This window comes from Heliangelus exortis, chromosome 22 (assembly GCF_036169615.1).
Source record: "Heliangelus exortis chromosome 22, bHelExo1.hap1, whole genome shotgun sequence".
NCBI classification, from domain to species: Eukaryota; Metazoa; Chordata; class Aves; order Apodiformes; family Trochilidae; genus Heliangelus; species Heliangelus exortis.
The window spans coordinates 7,493,825-7,512,254 of NC_092443.1; the positions used below are offsets into that span (position 1 = coordinate 7,493,825).

The window sequence follows — 18,430 nt, forward strand, 5'->3', positions numbered from 1 at the left end:
TGTGGCAATGGGAGCAAAGCAGTTTGGAGTCAGTGATATGTCCTGGCACACACAAAGTGAGCCCACCAGAACCAGTCCTCTTGGTCCTCTCCTGTCCCAGGGACTGGGTGGAAGCGTGTGACTCAGGTGACAAGCTGAGTACATTTCAAGACCTGCAGTTTTTCATGTGGGAAACTAAGCCTGCAATTTATTATTTATTTTCTAGCTTCTGTAGCATTTTTACTACTTGTTCCTCTCAATTGTGCATAGCTTGGGCAATACCAACTCTCCTGACAGCATTATAAAAGTTAATAATATTTTTAAACACCTACTTAATTACTTTCTTTTAGAAGTATGAGCTATTAGCAGTGGAAGAATGCTGCTGCTTTACTGAAAATGTTTGCTTTGCTTGCCTAATACCAGCTAGTCCTGTTCCCCACTCTAGCAGGGAAAAGGCAAGGAGGATGGGCCCATGGGCTGCACTACACTGTGGAATTCTCCCTTGACAAACCTCTCCAGTCACAGAGCTCCTGCCCCATGGCCTGGCCAAGTGCTCTGGCAGAAGGACAGCTGACAGCATGGAGTGTACTCTGTGTGTTGGCTCTTCTGCTGCATTACACAAGCAACAGCTATATGTTTTCTCAAGGAGAAATGAAGTTCAGTATAGAGCTTACTCCATGGTATGGATTTTTTAAAAATCCTTTTGGTTCTTTCCAAGCAATAGTCACAGACTGTAACTGGGATGAGTGGTATCTGCATATGTGTATTTTTACAAGGAGGGGGACACAGTGACACAAGAGGAATCCTTCCTCTGTGAGAAAAGAATACAATTGTTACCAACTCTCCTTGCAGCTTTAATTGCTTTTTCATTCATTACTTCTGTCTGTTTTTTCTCATTATGCCTATTTTGGGAGCTGGATTTTAATCACTTTGCTGTGTCGATGTGACATATCACTGAGTTCAAAGCCTTGTGGAATTGAATGCCCCCATTTTTCACATAAAGAGTTTCTGTTTTTAATGTCTTATGATTGTGATGCGAAGTACTGGGATAATGCTTTTTGGCTGTAAGGTAAACATGTCTCTTTGCCTCTGTAAGCTGTTGCATGTTGGGAAACTTCACTTTGATCATCTGGTGCTCTGGAATACCTGCTGTTGCTGCTTTGTGATTTCTAAATGGATACTTAGGTTAAATACTAGAATTTAAATAGGCATGATTAAAAAACAAACAAACAAACATTTAATTGTGCAGAAGTTTGTGAGGCCACAAGAACTCATAATGATAATTAAATCAGGCAGCTATTATCCTTCAGATTTGCCTTTAGTACAGAAGAGGAAATGCAGAATAATGAAGCAGATGCAGAATTTTCTGTAGGTGCTTGATTTTTGTCTGACCTACCCAGATCCTTATCAAAACTGCTAAACAATTTCCCCAGGACCTCTCTTTTATGCACAGCAGTGCCTGTATAGAGTATCTGCAGTTGTAACTGGCCTGTGAAATTAACTCAGAATGTAGAACAAGACAGTAGAGATACATTATTATAAAGCTTATGAAGTAGAGCTTCAAGTCCTAATGCACACTCTGCTTTTGAGAATATTGCTTACTTTAATTATACCAAACACCAAGACAAAAATAACAGTAAATCTTAAGCTAACCATCTGCTTAAAATAGTGAGAAGTGCTGAAGTGTTTATGGGACTCTGCACCCCAAAATCACATTGACTGATCTGGAAAAGGTTAATGAGAACACTACTGTAAGCTCTTATCTGACTTTCTTGGATCACTGAACTTATTTGGAGTCCTCTCCCTTTCTTCTCTCTGTAGGTTTACCCAAGAGAATGGTTCTGTTACCAGTTATGAAATTCCCAACTTATCCTGTTCCCCACTACTCATTCTTTTAGCAAATGGCAGAAGCTAATTCCAATTGATTGAACAACAGTACAGTACAGAATGTTAGAAGAAAAAAAGCCTTTTTATCCTGTTTTCTTTGAACACATACTTGAGCAAAGTCATTTGTAAAGAAACATCTTTTTCCTACTTTTTGATTTTAACAAAATGCAAATTTAGTTCTCTAAAACTTGAAAACAATGTTCTGTGAAATGTTACCTCATTTTCAAATAACTTATACCAGCCTTCTGTTATAGGGAAGAACTAGAAGCTTAAATCTTACGTTTTAAATGAAGTATCCGATTATGTAAAATTAAATTTGTGAAGGATGTATAGAATATAAAACACTGATCACAAATAAACTGTTTTGTTGTAACACAAGAGTACTGCCTGTTTCCTAATGCAGTCACACAGATTCAGTAATTGACCTGTACTTGTTGTAGGGTTATTAAATGCAGGGCATAGTTCTTTAAAAAGTAAGAAATAAAAAACCCCAAACCCACACAGTAGAAATTTTACACTTAACATTTAACTTTGTAAATATTATGCTGTGTAACAAACTTAGTAAAATATGGGTTAAAATATTGTTTTATCTTATTTTTTATAGTGGAACAACAGTACCTGAGTTTCCTTATAATCTCTCAGATCAGCATACTGTAACTGTGATTTTTAGACACAGTTAATTGTCCAAGAAAGCTGTTCACTTGTACAAAAAATACTGAAAAACAAGCAAAACAAAAGGAATTAATCTTAGGCTGTCTCTCTGTGTTAGGTTACATTCTGTGAAACAAGTATTAAACAAAGGAAGTTCCCACAGAAGGACTCTTGTTCTGTAGCTATAGGGATACACAGTGAAGTCTGTATTGCCCAGAGAAAGGACAACAATAGTGTTACAATCAGGTTCTTTAGAGCTAAAAAGCTGTTTGTTTTCCTTCCTTTTGTTTTTACAAAAAGAAAAAAAGAAAAAAAAATTGCACTTGTTCTTGTGGCCTTCTTCACTTTTAAGACTGTCTGCCCACCCTTGATTTTCCATCCACCATTTCTACAGAAAGCATTTTAGTTGTCAATCATATATTAAAACAAAGGGTTCTCCTTTTTCCCCCTTACATTTGTAAGAATCTAAAGCAGCAACAAGGTCCCCATGAAAACTTGCTATTTAATTGTCCCAGTTCTTGTTGAGTGCTGCTGTGAAAAGTGACACACTTCAGCCATAGGCCAGTACTTTAGAGTTGGTGCTCAAACTGAAAGAATCCTCTTTCCAATGAGCAGTGAGTGTACCTGCCTGGAATTCCAGGACAGGCCCCAGTGCTGCGTTGCCTTCATGTCTTGTAGACTTCTGCACAAATGTGCTGTGGGCTCTAAGGAGGGATTCAAGTGGTCTTTATTAAGGTATCACCCCACAAAATAAGCAGCGTTGTTGGCTGCACTTCTCTGCTCAGACCTCCCCCATAGCTTTTCAGTAGGTTTGCTTTAGTTGATGCTTTTTAAAGATTGTCTTTCCATGCTCTGTTCTCCAACAGACTCTGCTGCTGAGGTGGGGGAGGTTTATATATGAAGAGGGTGTAAAAATGGTGCTTAAAGCAATGTAAAGTTCCTCCTCCCCCATGCCCCCCATTCTAGGGAAAGCAATATTAGAAAAGCATAATCAGGGGTGGCTTATGTAACAAGCTGCTTTCCTTGGAATTAACTGCAGCTGTTATTCTTAAGCTAAGAATTTGTGCTTAGGAATGTGTTCAGATCTGAAATGGTTTTTCTTCTGCCATACCTCTCGCTTTCGTTTGGTGTTGGTGGTACTTTAATAAAATCTGGCTCTGTTGACAAGTAGTGGTGAGCCTGCTGTTATCATCCAGGAGTTAGTGTTGAGCTAAAGAGCAGGGTCTTGGGGATGCAGTCAAATTGAGTGGTGCTCATCAATCACTACATTTTGCTGGCCTATGGATGAAAGGAAGCCATCACGGAGCAGAAAAAGCATGGCTGATGAAAGCCCATTTTTGTTAATCAAATATTCATTAAAGGAATCTTTCCTCCACACACATTTTTTTTTGCCCCCCTTCTCCTTTGGAGTTCCCCTGATTGGCAACTGTTGGCAGTTTCCTTTTTTTTTTTTTTTTGTTTTTTAATCCCCAGCTTTGTAAATTTCAAACAAAACATTCTCTGAATCAATTCTATACTTTAAACATTTGTAAACTTGTTCTGATTTCAAAAATAAGGAGGGCGCTATGCTCTTTTCCAACATGATGGCAGTCATTTCAGATGATTTACAGAAGTCATTTTTTATTTTTTGTCATTTGTTGGGAGTTACTAACCACATTGTAAATTTGCCCCCTTGCTGCATATTTTACATTTCTCTGCTTTACTGAAAATATGAATGAGCTGTCAGTTCTTTGTTTAGAAAGTGGTAACCTTGGAAGTGTTAGATGTTTCAATACCTTCAAAGAATCAAAAAGTGCCCATTTTACAATGAAAATTCCACTTGCAGCTGAAAGAGCAGAGAAATTTAAATGGAGCTTTAGCTTCAGTCTCTGACATTAACATGAGGTTTTTGCTTCTCTGCTCTTTTCCCACTGTAGGTGGTTTTTTCATTGACAGTCCCTATTGCCAGCCTCTCAGCATCGCACCTTTTATTATTCACTTGGGCCCTCAAGATTTCTTCTCTGACTTCTAGAACCATCAGGTTGTGTGGCTCGAAATGGCATTTTGTACATGTCTTAAAAGCAAGAACAAACGTGGCTCGTTTTGAGGTTTCTCAACTTCAGACATGGAATCTGAGCTTTTTTTTCCTTTTTTTTTTTCTTTTTTTTTTAAAGTGTTTTTCTCACTTCTTGAACTTTGTTCCATTTAATGAAAAGCAATACTTACTCCAAGCCACAGTCCTTTCTTTGGGTACATAGCAATAGATGTGTATATACTTCTGGTGGTTATTTCTTTACACTAGAAGGGAAAGACTGGTGTGTTGGGTGGGGGGGAAAAAACACCAAAACAAGAAACAAAATTGAGCAGAGTGCCTGCTTTATGCAGTGAATCCTGTGTTTCCTTTGGCTATTGAAGTACTTCAGAATTTTAATACTATGAATGTATTTGCATGTTTCCTATGAAAATTGCTACAAAGACTTGCAATGGTCACTCTTGAAGCAGTAATGCTTTGTACCATTGTACATGTCAGCAGATATGAAATGTAGCAAAAAGGCAGGAGAAAAAAATAGAATATATATTTTTTCCAAAATCTAACTAAATGATATATTCTCTCTCTCTCTCTGTCTCTTTCCCACATCATTAATGTGAGGCACAAAAAGGGTAGGCCTGAACTTGACTTTCAAATGGATTGCTTTTGTGTCTCAAAATCATCACTAAATGATAGCAGAGCAGAATTTGGTAAACATCCAATTCAAAAATCTTCGCTGCTCTAAATTTACTGAGGTTTTTTTCCTCTTAAGTATTTGTATGTTGATATTTTGAGATTGTGAATCAGCAATCAGCAATAACTGAAAGGTGAATGTTCTTTTTAATGGTATTGGAACATCTATATGTTGCAGCTTAAGACTTTTAAAGCAGTTTTCAGCAGGTTAATACCACTTTATTCTCATTCTCTCCGGACCTTCATAGCCATATGCACTTGTATAAAATAAGCAGAAATGTAGTGACTGTAAGCTGAGATCGTGATATAAAAGGTAAGAAATTTTATTTTCAGCTTAAAGAATATTTTTATTGCTTTTTTTCTAAAAATCTCATATACCTGTGACAATCTTGTATATGGCACGTTTTTATTATGTCTTGTTTAACTAAATGTTTAAAAAGGTAATACATGGGATTAAATTCCAACTTTGTATTTTTTAAGGCCAATTCAAATACCCCAGTTCCAGTTAAAAAAGAAATTATTACTAAACACTTTAAGAAAATTGTTTGGTTTTATCAACAGACTGTTCTCCTTCAAGTATTTTTTCTTGTGTAGCATAAAAAGCTGTCCTGATCCTGCTCTGTGTCAGGCACTGTGTTCCTTGCATCCCTTGGGCAGGTACCAAAGCCACGGCCAGGGTCTGCCTGCACTGAGAGCCAGACCATGGGTATAGGTACGTGGAATAAAAATGGGAAGTAGAATGTGTGATATTATCTAACTAGTACAGAGAGAAATTATTTCCCTAAACTATTAAAGCTATGCTCCAAATGAAGAATAAAAGGCTTTGATGATATTACAGTTAAAATCTGCAGAGATCAAATTATATTAGGCCAAATTAATTCATGAAACAAGCCAGGTTTGCTTTCCTCTTGAGGATGCAGTGGGAGGAGAGGAAGGCAGGCAGTGATTTAACTGCATGAATAATTTGCTTAGCTGTGGTTTTCTAAAGCTAGAAATTAGGATACAGCCATCCATAAATCAGATTTTCAGTTCTATAGCAAATGTTGTAACCAATATTTTACTTGGATTAATATGGTTTTAGATTATGACCTGTATGGTGCACATGATATGTGTAGTTTTAAAATACTAGAGGTTTTTTTAATTTGCCTTTCTATAACCTTGCATTATGCAAAGTTGCATAGTACAGTACTGCACAACTGCAGTACCTGCAGTACTTAAAGTTGCTGGAAACAACTCTTTTTATATAAAAATGGTTAAAAAAGGGGGGGGGGGAGGGGATCTGGTGATGTATTATCGGTGTAGGGTCTCAATACAGAGATGAAAGCATAAAAAACCTTTACTGATCACAGTTTATACTGATTTGAAACAGGAAAACACTTGGTATTGAATATGTAGTAGTGTGTCAGGCCCAAAGCTTGTTGTTTTGCATCAGAATATAACAGCAAAACCAGACTATATTTCATTTCAATACTGAAAACACCAAATTCAATAAATAACTGCATGTGTAAGTTACCCACAAGTCAGGATATGTATGGACAGAATTCATAGGCTCATCTAGAAAAATAGCTGCTAGATAGCTTTGCTACTACTGTTGGCAGAAAGCTGATCTTGCAAGTGGCCTATATATGTGCTCCTGGGGAAATGAGCTGAAGGAAGTGTAGCAGTGACTTGCCCATGCAAGCACATAACCATTTGATTACATTTGCAGGTGCAAGTGATGACCATCAGAATGTCCTTCCCATTCGGTGGTGCAGGTTTTCATCTGCTGTTATCTTCAAGGTGCAAACCTGGGGCTTGGTCTGAAGCTCACTTAAAATTCAGTTCACTCTTTCAGCCTGTCAGGCTAAGCAGTCCCACTCCTGGAGCAGCAGGCTGCTCCCTTTCTTTCCAAAGACAGGAGTTTGTATGCATCAAGGTGCATTATAAAGACCTTGAGTATTCCTTTCCTAGGCTTTACTGATGTCATTCTCACAAGCACTGTTTAGTTCAAGAACTGATTAATAAAATGTCTTGCTGACTCCTATTTGATCTGTTTCTTTGTGGCCTGTACTTGGCAGCTTAATCCATGTGTATTGGTTTCCATCAGAACAGCTTTTACTGTGAATTTCCATTTCCCTTTCAACTCTTGCAATCCTAAGCATTCCTCCAGTCCTCTGTTTCTTTTAATTCTCTCTTTGCTGGATCTTCTGTAAAAGATACTAAATTTCTCTACTGCATTTTTGTTTGCAATGCAAGTACTCATAGCTGAATTTTGTGCCCTTGCCTTTGCTGCACCCCTTCTCAGTTCAACAGACACCATTTCCTGACATGCAGAATACTTAAGCCTCCTAAATCTTGGGGTTTGCAGCCACTTGGAACCAGTGGCAAGATCCTCAGATGCAAGATTGTCTAGAGCAACTGAATTGTCCAGCTGCTTTGTGCAGCTGCTAGTATTGTTGCCTATTTTGTAGTACCTCTTCAGTGAAGCAGGAATGTTATAGTTTGAATTTCTGGTTCATGGAAAAGAATTCTGAAAAAGTTCCTTCCAGTGAGTACATATAAAAATAGGATTCCAGGGAAAGTCTGTGCCTGTACACTACCCACCTTAACTCCAGTTTTAGCTACCCAGCTGATAGTGTGTATTTTTGGAGATGGTGTCTGGCACTTAAAGGGATTAAAAGAAGCCAGAGCTTTACAATAAAGAATGGGTCTGTTTAATGTGTTATCTGTATTGGAGGTGGATAGTATTACCATTGACTTTGGAAGAAAAACTGTCAGCTTCAGCAGTCTGCTCTGCTAACACTGAGGAAAGTGAGGCCATGTACAGAGTGAGGAGAAAATACAGACTGTTCCAATATACTCCTGACAGGATCTGTTTGCCTCTAGCTGCTCCTGCATCATCAGGCAGGTACTCGCTTTCCCTTTCTACCAGAAATTTCTGAGCACATGACTTCAGGAGACACCTGGTGTTACCATACATATGATACAAATTAGCTGGTAGCTCCTCTCCAAAAGTGCACAGCTCTGCAAGGAGGTGCCACCTCCATTTCACCAGCTCCAATGGTCAAAGAACCCAAGTTTCAAACAGCAGTCTGTGCAGAGGGAAACCTTTAAGTGCTGTGTACTGCCAACCATACCTCAGGATTTTCCCTCCTGATGGGTGAGTGGCAGCTGGAATGCTTGCCATTTTCCCAGACACAGAGCTGTGAATTTTGAGGATGTCAAGCATTTAATAAAGTATGACTTCAATCCTACTTTGCCAGCCATATGAGATTTTTCCAGGTATGTTCTATCTAGACAAGGTTTTAAGGCAACCAGATTGCTTTGCAGAGCTTGGCCAGCTGAAAGCATGGGACGTGATGCTTCCTGCCATCATGTCCTCTCTCTGCCAGTGCTTGCTGTCTTCTTTAAGCAAAGCTTCAGGAGTTGGAACATGGTGACCTTATTCCTGGGCTTTGTGCCACTTGGATGGAGGAAGGCCAGCCTATACTCAAGAAGGGAATGTGTAACATGCAGCCACTATTGCCCAAGCAATTTCTGTTGGCCACAGTGCACAATCCAACCCTCACAAAAACAATTTAGTGCCCGGGTAGCTGGTGCCTAATCTGTCTAATTTGCTGTCATGTAGCCAATGTGAGTTAATTAGATGATTCAGCAATTGTCAAGGCTCCCTCAACATGCTGTAGACTTTGACTGCAGTTAAATACCTTTGCTTCTGTGAATTCTGTCATCCTTTCCTGCCTTTTCTGATCACCTATCATCCCAGTAAATAACTGATTCTCTCACATTTTGGAATTCTAACACAGAAGTTTTTCAGTTCTTAAAAACTGTTAATCAGCCTATGAAGAGCTTCAGAGAAACAAGCTCTCCTACACATATCTCAACTTATCTATGTGTCAGGAGACTATTTCTACTCATTTGCAAAGATCTGAGAAAACTACTCTGGCATTTCTGACCTCTGGAGACTAGTATTCTTTCTTTGAAAACATCTGCCTTCTGGAGGAAAAAAGATTTAAAGCATGTCTTACTCAGTAAAAGACTGTGCCCTTTAGCCATTGAAAGAATTTACTCAGGGAAAAGTGCACAAATCTGAAATTATTTGAAGCTTTTTGCTTTCATTGAGAGAATACATAGAGAGAATACAGATAGAGAAAATTTCCCAGTCCACAAGTTCCTCATGTTCTGAAGAAGCAGCAAATGAAGAGAGTGACAGGAGGATTTTTCAAGTGGTCTAGGAAAAAAAATTTCCTGTCTGTTGGCTGTTCAACTAGAGGACATCATCTCTTGGCACTTCTCAAACTGCATGATAGCAATAAATGTGAGCTCTAATTCTCTCCCAGCGGTGTCCTTGGAGAGCAAGCCTGGCAGTCCCTGTCTCTTCAGACACCAGTCCCCTGAAAGAAAGCATCCCCTGCTTCATTTGTAATTCTGAATCTGTACTTCTGAGAGCCTACAGGTGGGATTCCTGAACACCTCTCCAGAACTGTGCAAGTGAAGAGTGAGTTGACAATATAACATTCCAGTCTTAAGACAAAATTGCAAGTTTCCCTCTTTGGCTTGGTAGGCTAGGATATGATCATTCAGTGTTGAAATGTCTTGCCTTTAGCCAAACTCTCTGTAGAAAGTTGCCTGTTAATTAGTCAGGGGAAACATTATGTCCCAGCTTCAGATGAGCTCCAAGTCATAGAAGCAGCTTACAAGAACAACCACTATTTCCGGTGGCTCTGGGAAACAGCACAAGAACTCTGCTGCAGTGGATCCTTTTGGATACATGATGAGATACATAAATAAGTTGATAGTTGTTCTCAGTTGTGAGGCTGACTAAGATCTCTCTCCTCTCTGTCATCAAAAGAATGAAAATGATCTCTGCTGGATTCACTGAGGAGTTCTGTTAAGAACAGTTGGACTGGCTTTAAAACAGTAGCTCAGGATAGTTACTGACAGTAAAAAACAGGAAGTTCAGGACACAAACCCTCTCGGGCTTCCTGCTGAATAGATCTATTGAAAAATGAGCTACTTTATTGACTTGTTTAAAGCAAAGGAAAGGGATACTGTAGTTCCATCTGCTATCTATAGCATATGAGACAGCTTGTCTGACAGCTCACTGGTTTCATTCTTCTGTTAGCACATCTCGTTTACTCTGAACCTGATCCTTATTGTGACGTGGAAATTCTTTTACAGTAATTTTGGAGCTTTTCACTGGAGAAACTTGGCACTGCAATCCTGTGCCTATGGACTGTGGCACCAGTTTTTACCTGTACATTAACCACCTAAGTTCATAGTTAAGTGTTTGGCATTACTTCTCATCACAGAGCTGCTTTATTCTTTAAGCCCAGAATTCTCTCTCTTCTTCTTTGTTTGCATCATCCAAGTCCACCCCTGTTTATGTCCAGGTCTCCCAGTGCTCCAGACATCTTCAGTTTACAGTTCTGCTCACAGAAATGGGATTGATTCCATTTGTAAATGGAGTTTAAGGTAATTCAAAAGCATGAGCAGGGCACATATTCCTGTTCCTCTAGTCTGGGATTTTCTAGGAGAAAGGGTGCTTTTTCTGCTAGGCCTGTCTGATGCTGTGTAGGCAATGCAATGCCTCACTGAGAGGAGCTGTGTGAGTTTTGTAAGAGTAAAGTTTATCACAGTGTAAGATTTACATTCAGTAAGGTGGTTGGTTGTTCTTCAATTCCTGTGGCTGCATGAGACATTCAGGCCACATGTTTACCTTGAACCATTACCATGGTATGTGAAGCTGTGTAGTTCTAAGGCAAATTTCTTATTTTAGATATGTTTTATCTTGTATTTGGTGCCTTAACTCTGTACAATCTAAGGTCATATATACTGTACCACAGGTAGTTTAATAATGTGTTTTGAAAGAACCCATCAAGTCTAGTCTACAGAAACTCTTGCACAGACTGAAGCCTTCTTACTGGGAGAGGAGTTTCTCTTACATGTTTAATTAATAATCCATTAAGAAACAAGAGATGCAAGAACTTGAAGAGCATATAGAAATTTTAACTACAGATTGAGACTGAATTGATCTGACTTCCAACTCCAGTAATTAAAGGTACAGTCTCTTCTATGCTATGTAAGTAAACAACATCAAAATTTTTTATAGCTAGGTAGAAGTGCATGTTTGTGAAAACCTCTGGACTGTTATCTCTACTGAAAAGGCATTAATTGAATGTAATTTGCTGTCCTACACTCACGGGTACAGGGGAGTTGGATTGAGTAAGAGTTGCAATTAGTTTTTAATTCCAAAATAGCATGTAGAACTTAAGCCTCATTCCTGCCTCTTACCTGGATCTAGAAGCTCCAGGTGCCTTATGCTGCTTTGCAGTTTATGTGAACACACTTGCTGAATGCATCTGGTCCTGGTGGAATGGACTGAGGTGAGAGAGAGAGAGAAGAGAAAAAAAATGAAGCCAGAATGTTCTTCTCCAGTCTTAAAGGTTGAGCATCATAGATAGGAAGCTGGAGAGAAAGTTGCACTGCCTTTTCCAAGTCCATTAATACCATTTGTGGTAAAAACCAGGAGGTTTACATCTACTGTGGTAAACCAGCAGCCTTAGTATATTATGTTCAGGAGGAGATGGTATTGTTTTTTCAATAATTTTTGAGAAATTAGATGAGTGGTTTAAGCTCTCCATATACCAAGCTAAAAGCTGCTAATGATGTTGTTACAGGAGATTTTTTTTTTTTTTCTGTTCCATAAACAAGTCCAGGCTGGAAGTTTTTTCAGAGGAACAAGGGGAAGAAGAAAAATCCAATAAACAAACTTTTTGTTTATCTTCTGATGCAGCCATATCAAAAACAGGGAGACTGTTCCAGGCAGGGTATATAGCCTGCAACTGAATCTTGGGAGGGAAAGGAGTAACAGTAATTTCTTCTAAAAGAATATTAGTGGCTTAGCTCTACAGTGCCCATAGTGTTCTAGATAACTTGCTTTTACACAGAACAGCACAGCAACAAGGGAAAGGAGACACTGCTTCCAGAACTACATGTTGTAATGTACGTTTCAGGTCACCAATACTGGTGCAACTAGTTATGACAAACTAGGTTCATCTTACCAGAAAAGCATACTTTGACATTCTATCCACTTCTATTTTTTTAAGCTAGAGGGGAGTTAATTATAGCACTCATCTGTTTCAGAGGGAGTAGAGCAGAAGGTAAGTTTCAGCTTCATACTTCGAAGCTGCTATGAATAAGTTGATTAACAGTGTTCCATGGAAACAACCTGATTTACTTATTTATTTTCTTTGTGCTCGTTTCCATGTTCTTAGAAAAGCACAAGCTTGTGTAAGCGTAATCAATACAAAGTTACTCAGGGTATTGTGTCATCTCAGCAGTGGACACTAACTGCATCTCAAGTCTACCGGCACATATAAATCAAGCTTAATTAAGAGGAACAGAACATCTTGGCACATTTTGCTTTACTACTGGCACTGTTACAATGTAATGATCTATGCATACAGAAATGTGTGTATTGCTGCACTCCCAATAGAACCTGTAGTTCTGTAAGGGCATCCTGTAAAGTAACAAAGTACAAAGGGTAGGAGAGAGTCTACTTCTTTCATTATTTCCACAAAGAACTGTTTATAATAAACAGATGGAAAGTGATACTGCTCAAAGCGGAATGGTGGTGGGCTGAAAAACTGCACTGAGAGCAGTACAGCTTTTGAGAAGTTAGTGATTATATGAATTTAAAAATCTAATTTGCTGTACAGATTATTTCCTGTGTTTTCACAAGAGTATCAGTGCTTCCCTGTTCAAACTAACCGGATAAGACAAAGTGTAGTTTTCTAATAACACCAATTACATGAAAATATATTTATACTGGAAGAAAATGGGAGGCTGTACTGCAGAGAGCATATTCAACTACAGAGCCGTTCTCTGGGCAATGCTGCATAATTCAAGAGTCAGTAAATAAGCCTTCAGGGACAACATGACACAGAACAGATGTTTAAGACAAAAACAAACAAAAAAAACCCTAAACAAACAATAAAACAACAACAACAACAAACCCACAGAAAAAACCCTCACAGCTCTGTCCATTCATACATTTTTTCTTCCCCAAAAAAGGACAAGTACATTCATAGGCGCTTAGTGAGTTACACGTCAGACATCACAAAGGTCCTTAAGGACAAAGGTTTTAAAGCTAGTTTCCTTTTGGACAGAAAAGGAAGTTGACTTTGTCTTCCAGTTCCAAAGTGCAGTGTCTTATTTCTTATCCTAACCCTAATTCAGTATTTATTGATCAAACTGACTAAGCTTTTTAGGTTGACAAGCTCTCTACAAAGCAATTCTATTCTCAAGCCTCTTCAGGGGCCAGCAACTGGTGCTTAACTACTACTTCCACTCCAGAACGTCACCCGTCCTCCAGCTGTCCCAGAGCCATTCTGGGACACTTGCACTTCTAAGAGAGGAATTCTGCTGTGGGGGACTGTGAAAAACACTGAAATACTACAGCAGAGCAAGTCCCAGTGGGCTCTGTGCTTTTTAAAGTCTTGTCCAGTTCTGAGGAACAAAGTTGAGCATGAAACCTGTACTGCCAAATGTACCAGCCCTTTAATGAGGACATCTCTGGGAAGCAGTCTCAGAAGTGGAGGCTTGGAGGAAAGGCTGGTGTTTTCCAAGTTCAACTCATGAGCTTTATGGTTGAGTTTCCACCCACCAAAAATCACCATCAGTCAAATCAATTAAAACAACTGGTTCAAGTTTGGGATAAAACATTCCCCTTGTATAACCCAAACTACTATCCACCTGAAGAACTCTTAAGTAAAGAGTACTCAGGAGGCCTGCTAAGAGCCTGCACACAGAAGGCAGACAGGAAATCTGGCAGTGCAGTGTAATGGGACTTTTTTGATGACAATTACTTCTCCAAGGCAAGGTAAAGACCAAGGGAAGTGCTTTGGGGCAGCGTTTCATGCTCAGCAAGTTTGCAGCGGGAAGAAATGCAATTCTATAAATCACTTGTACTGTATTTCTGTTTCTAGACTTGAATGAATTTCACTTTTCCTTTGTGGGTCAGCATAGTAAACATTAAAGAAAAGGTCTATTTTTCTAAATCTCTTTCACCAATAGAGGTCTGACCTGCAGCCAACAGATGGATTTATTTATCCACAGAGGACAGAGTGTTTATTTTTACACTAAGAATGGATATGGCAATGGAATAAAAAGCAGTATGACCTTTGAACTATCTAAACCTTAAATACCAAGAACAAATTCCACAAATTCGTAATATGGTGGACATTTCCATCTTTCTTCCCAATAAATCTGTCTTTCAAAAGAAGTTACCCAGAATTAAACTTTCAAATGAAATACAAGATTGATCCTTGTGGGCTAATTACAGACTACTTTCAAAATATTTAAGATTTCTCTGGTTTTGTCATCTGCAGAGAACAATGATGATCAAACTATCCCTGACTACCCTGTAAATAAAACAATTTAAAATAAAGTAATTCGGTAACAACCGTAGCTATTTATAGCATTAAAAATATAATCTGAACATTCAAGTTGTCTTAATTTGGTAGCAGCTGAGTGGGAAGAAATATAACTGCACAGTGAATTTTAAATTGAGCTGTATCTACTCACAAGCCAAAAAGAGCCTGCAAATGTAAAATAAATGGAATGCCCTTGTACATTCAGTTGCTTCCTCACGTGATGCTGTACCCTGTACACTTGGCTTCATTTGGCTTCTGTGTTGTGGTCTGTACACCAACCACTGTTACTAACTGTACACAACACTTAGCTCTGCACTGTAATTCTGATTCATTTGCCACTGATTGTAACCCAGTGCTACAGACTTCTCTGTATATAAAACCGTAATCATGTTCCATTTGCTTCCAAGAGCATACAATAAAGGCTTATCTGTAAAGAGGAATCGTGGCCTCATGACTGGTTTGGGGTTTATTTACAGTGAAGAAACTGGCTTCAAGGATTGGTGAAACCTGGGAAGCTAAACCATGGAAATCTGTTCTACTTGAAATTAGGTAATAGGCTGAGCACAAAGGGGAGGCAGGCTTCCTACAGCTGCAGTTTTATCAGAGATGACTATTAGAAAAGTTGTGACTTTGAGATGTAAACTTAAAGCACATTTATGCTGTAACAAGCAGAATGCATTCCTTCACAAAGGTGGCAGACATCAGAGTATACAGGAATAATTCTTGCACGAGCACTGAAATTGTGCAAGGGCTGCTGCACGCCAGTACCACTGGGGGTTAGCCAATGGAAGCAGTAACAGTAAAGCTCAGAAAAGCCTGTGAGGAGACTAGCCAGGAAGGCAGGTTTTACTTCAGAAATAAAACATGGCATTTCCTAGTATTCAGCTAATAAGAAAAAACAGATGTCTATTTTTTAAAAGATAAATTATAGATACAAAGTTTCTTCTGCAAGTTTTCTTGTTCTCTCCTGCCCCTCTGATTTTACTGTTTTCCCTAAACATTAAATTCTTGTGGTGCCAGACTTGTCCTTTGAGGACTGAGGCAAATCCAAGCTATTTCCTTGATCCAGAGCCATTGAGGGCAGGAGTCGAGGATACCGTGAGAATTGTGTGACTGTTCTTGGCTTGAGGCTGCAACTCATGGTAAGATTTACTGGAATATACAAGTATGTCCAGCTGCCTAGAGTTACAGAACAGTTTTACTCTAGAAGGGAAGATAAGAGTTCACTTTAGCATATTCTCTTACCTTTTTGTAGAAGTCTTTTTTCTGGCTGTCTATTCAGCACTTCCAGTCTATGTGCAGAGGTCATTAATCAAATTCAAAGGAGATCAGCCTTGAGGAAGGCTTAAAACCTGCTGTGAGCTGACCAAATATGAGATTGCTCTTAATAAAACAAGTATGGAAACCCACAGCTTAGCATATATGAGAACTGGAATAAGACTTGGTGTGAGACTTTTTTGCACTCACTAGAACAGTGTGCAGACAGCCAAGTCTGCTCTTATGCAGCAAACAAGTCAGTTATGCACATAAGAGGTTTTGAGGGACCACTGTACCAAACCAACTACACTATGTGTCACTTAAAATGTAGAGCTGCATGAAATATTTAGCAAGTAAGATCCATGAAGAACTGGCCATAATAAGTTAAGAGAACATCATCACTTGGCTGAAACTGAAGTCAGTTTTACCCTGTCTGCCAGCATAATACCCTACCTACGTACGTGCCTGATGGTAGCTGGCTTATTAAGAGGTCACTCAGAAAGCTACCTCAGGATTATCATCTCGGAGGTGCTGAGAAGACTGGCAGCTCTTCAGCAGTAGCCTGGCAACTACTGGTCAGTGACAGCTAATGAAATAAGCTGGGCTCACTCCAGGAGCTGGCTGACATTCTGTGGCCTCACAGGAATGAAACAAGGGGGAGGTAAGAGAGTGAGTGGTGCATGGGAGGAGTAATACAACTCTGAGTCTAGACAGATAAAGGACGTTGACATGTCTTCTTTCTTCACTGTGAAACTGCCTGACATCTCCCACTTAGTTGTATTCCTGTCCTCCTGTAGCTAACCTAAACTTACCCAGGGAGGTTACAGTGCCTTGCTTGGGATAACAGGGAAACTGTGATTTGTGGCTCCTTGTATTCATCACTATTACTGGATCCTCCCTCCCCGACCCCAAAAGCAAACCAGACAAACAATACACAACTCTGTCTACTTCTCCTTAGCACACTGCAGTGCCTCTCACTATCAACCTGCAGATGAATGCATGCACTGAAATCTGCAACAGAAAGCTCCTTCATAATTTTCAAGCCCTCCCCAGTGTTGCTTGACTGCTCCAGCCCCAATCCCTGGCTGGCACAGCACTGAAGGGATCCATGCAGAAAGAGCCATCTGCAGAACAAGCAAGACACCCAGTTTATCTTGCTTCAATCACAATCACCTTGAAAAGGTGTGTTTGATTCAGAGGAAGCAGGAGAAAATTATGTATTGACCACTGTCCATGCCACTAACTAGACAGCCTGTCAGTTACACATAAACAGAACTACTGCATCTATAAACTTGTTAAAAAAATCAGAGAACTAGATTTAGTCTCACTTTACAATCAACACACAACACAAAGCAATATAAATTTCATGGACTACTCTATCCTAATTTCAGCAGCTTGACTCATCTAGCTGTCAGTTTCCTTTCCTCATGAATAAAGAAGAGATCTCCAATGCATGATTTTGTAACAGGCATTTGGGACACTAAGGGCTGACAGAAGCTCAGTTATGGCCTCACTACAGCAAACACTAAACCATCCCTCTGCTGATCTACTTTTAAAGAGACTTGCAGAACAGTAAGGAAAAGCAGTTAATGCAGAGTGAAACTAGAGATCTACTATAAAAAGAAAAGTAGGATACTTAATAGTATCTCAAGCAAGGACATGTATGTTCCCCAGACTCACTGACACCTTCCACAAGGCTGCTGGACATTTGATGATTCCAGGATTCCTTGCAAAAAAATCAGAATGCAGTCATGTCAGCATCTAGGTTTCTGAAACTTAAATGCAGGACAGTCTGAGTCAGACCCTACTTCCCACAGGACCAGTAACTTGGGTGACAACTATTAGTTGTCATTCAGAGCAAAGACTTTAAGCACAGGATCAACTCCTATCACTCCACAAAGAGGATCTAAGAAGCCAGCTTATGAAACTGTCCACTGGATGTCAGCTCTGGTGAAAATTTCATCCTCAGGCCAAAGTCCCACAGAACTACTGTACTCCACCTCAGTCCCTCCACCATGCCCGAGTGTCCCCAGTGCCAGAGCAATCTCAATCTCTGCACAGCTCCCTACTTTACACTTACATGAGCATTACCTATCCTTACAGGGCAAGACTTCAATAAAAGAGAAGTAATTTCTTCACCACAGCTGACCCCTCTGCAAAACTAGAACAAATTCTTCACCAGCACCTCTCTTCCTGCAAGAACAGACGTGTCATGTCACTTAAGTGCTCATGACATAATGCTGACCTTGGTTGTTTGCTGCAGGATTGAGTTCCAGCAAGTCAGCTAGAAAGAGTTCTTCTCCTTCCCATTTGCTAAGCTGTAAATTATCTTTTCCCCTTTTGTCATCTCATTCCTTGGTACACTCAACTCAAAGAAACTGGAGCTGCTAATGTTTTCAGGGCCTTGAATTCATCTTCACTTTGGGCTATACATTCCAACACATATACTTGTAAAACTATAAAAAGCCTGTGTGTACTCATTAGGAGTAAGAGAAAAAGGCCTTTTCTTGCTCCAGACACGAACACAGGGGAAAGAACT

At 39.5% G+C, this 18,430-nt stretch overlaps 1 protein-coding gene and 1 long non-coding RNA gene across 23 annotated transcripts in view; one reads left to right on the forward strand and one right to left on the reverse strand.

The window, feature by feature from the left end:
- STRBP (spermatid perinuclear RNA binding protein) overlaps positions 1–18,430 on the forward strand; it is a 71,097-nt gene that overhangs the window by 45,065 nt on the left and 7,602 nt on the right. For 4 of the 19 annotated variants that reach the window (XM_071766208.1, XM_071766204.1, XM_071766207.1 and 1 more), the window contains exon 18: positions 1,801–2,244. In XM_071766208.1, the coding sequence (XP_071622309.1) occupies positions 1,801–1,877 (77 nt within the window). In that variant the 3' untranslated portion in view covers positions 1,878–2,244. The other 15 variants (XM_071766199.1, XM_071766206.1, XM_071766200.1 and 12 more) reach the window with 10 other exon arrangements.
- Positions 1–18,430, reverse strand: part of LOC139806512 (uncharacterized) — a 64,001-nt gene that overhangs the window by 40,865 nt on the left and 4,706 nt on the right. For 3 of the 4 annotated variants that reach the window (XR_011730259.1, XR_011730260.1, XR_011730261.1), the window contains exons 3-4: positions 11,492–11,578; positions 2,485–2,581 (exon numbers count right to left, since the gene is read on the reverse strand). This is a non-coding gene — a long non-coding RNA (uncharacterized lncRNA). Of the gene's footprint in view, positions 1–2,484; positions 2,582–11,491; positions 11,579–15,879; positions 15,997–18,430 lie in introns of all 4 variants that reach the window. The other variant, XR_011730262.1, reaches the window with a different exon arrangement.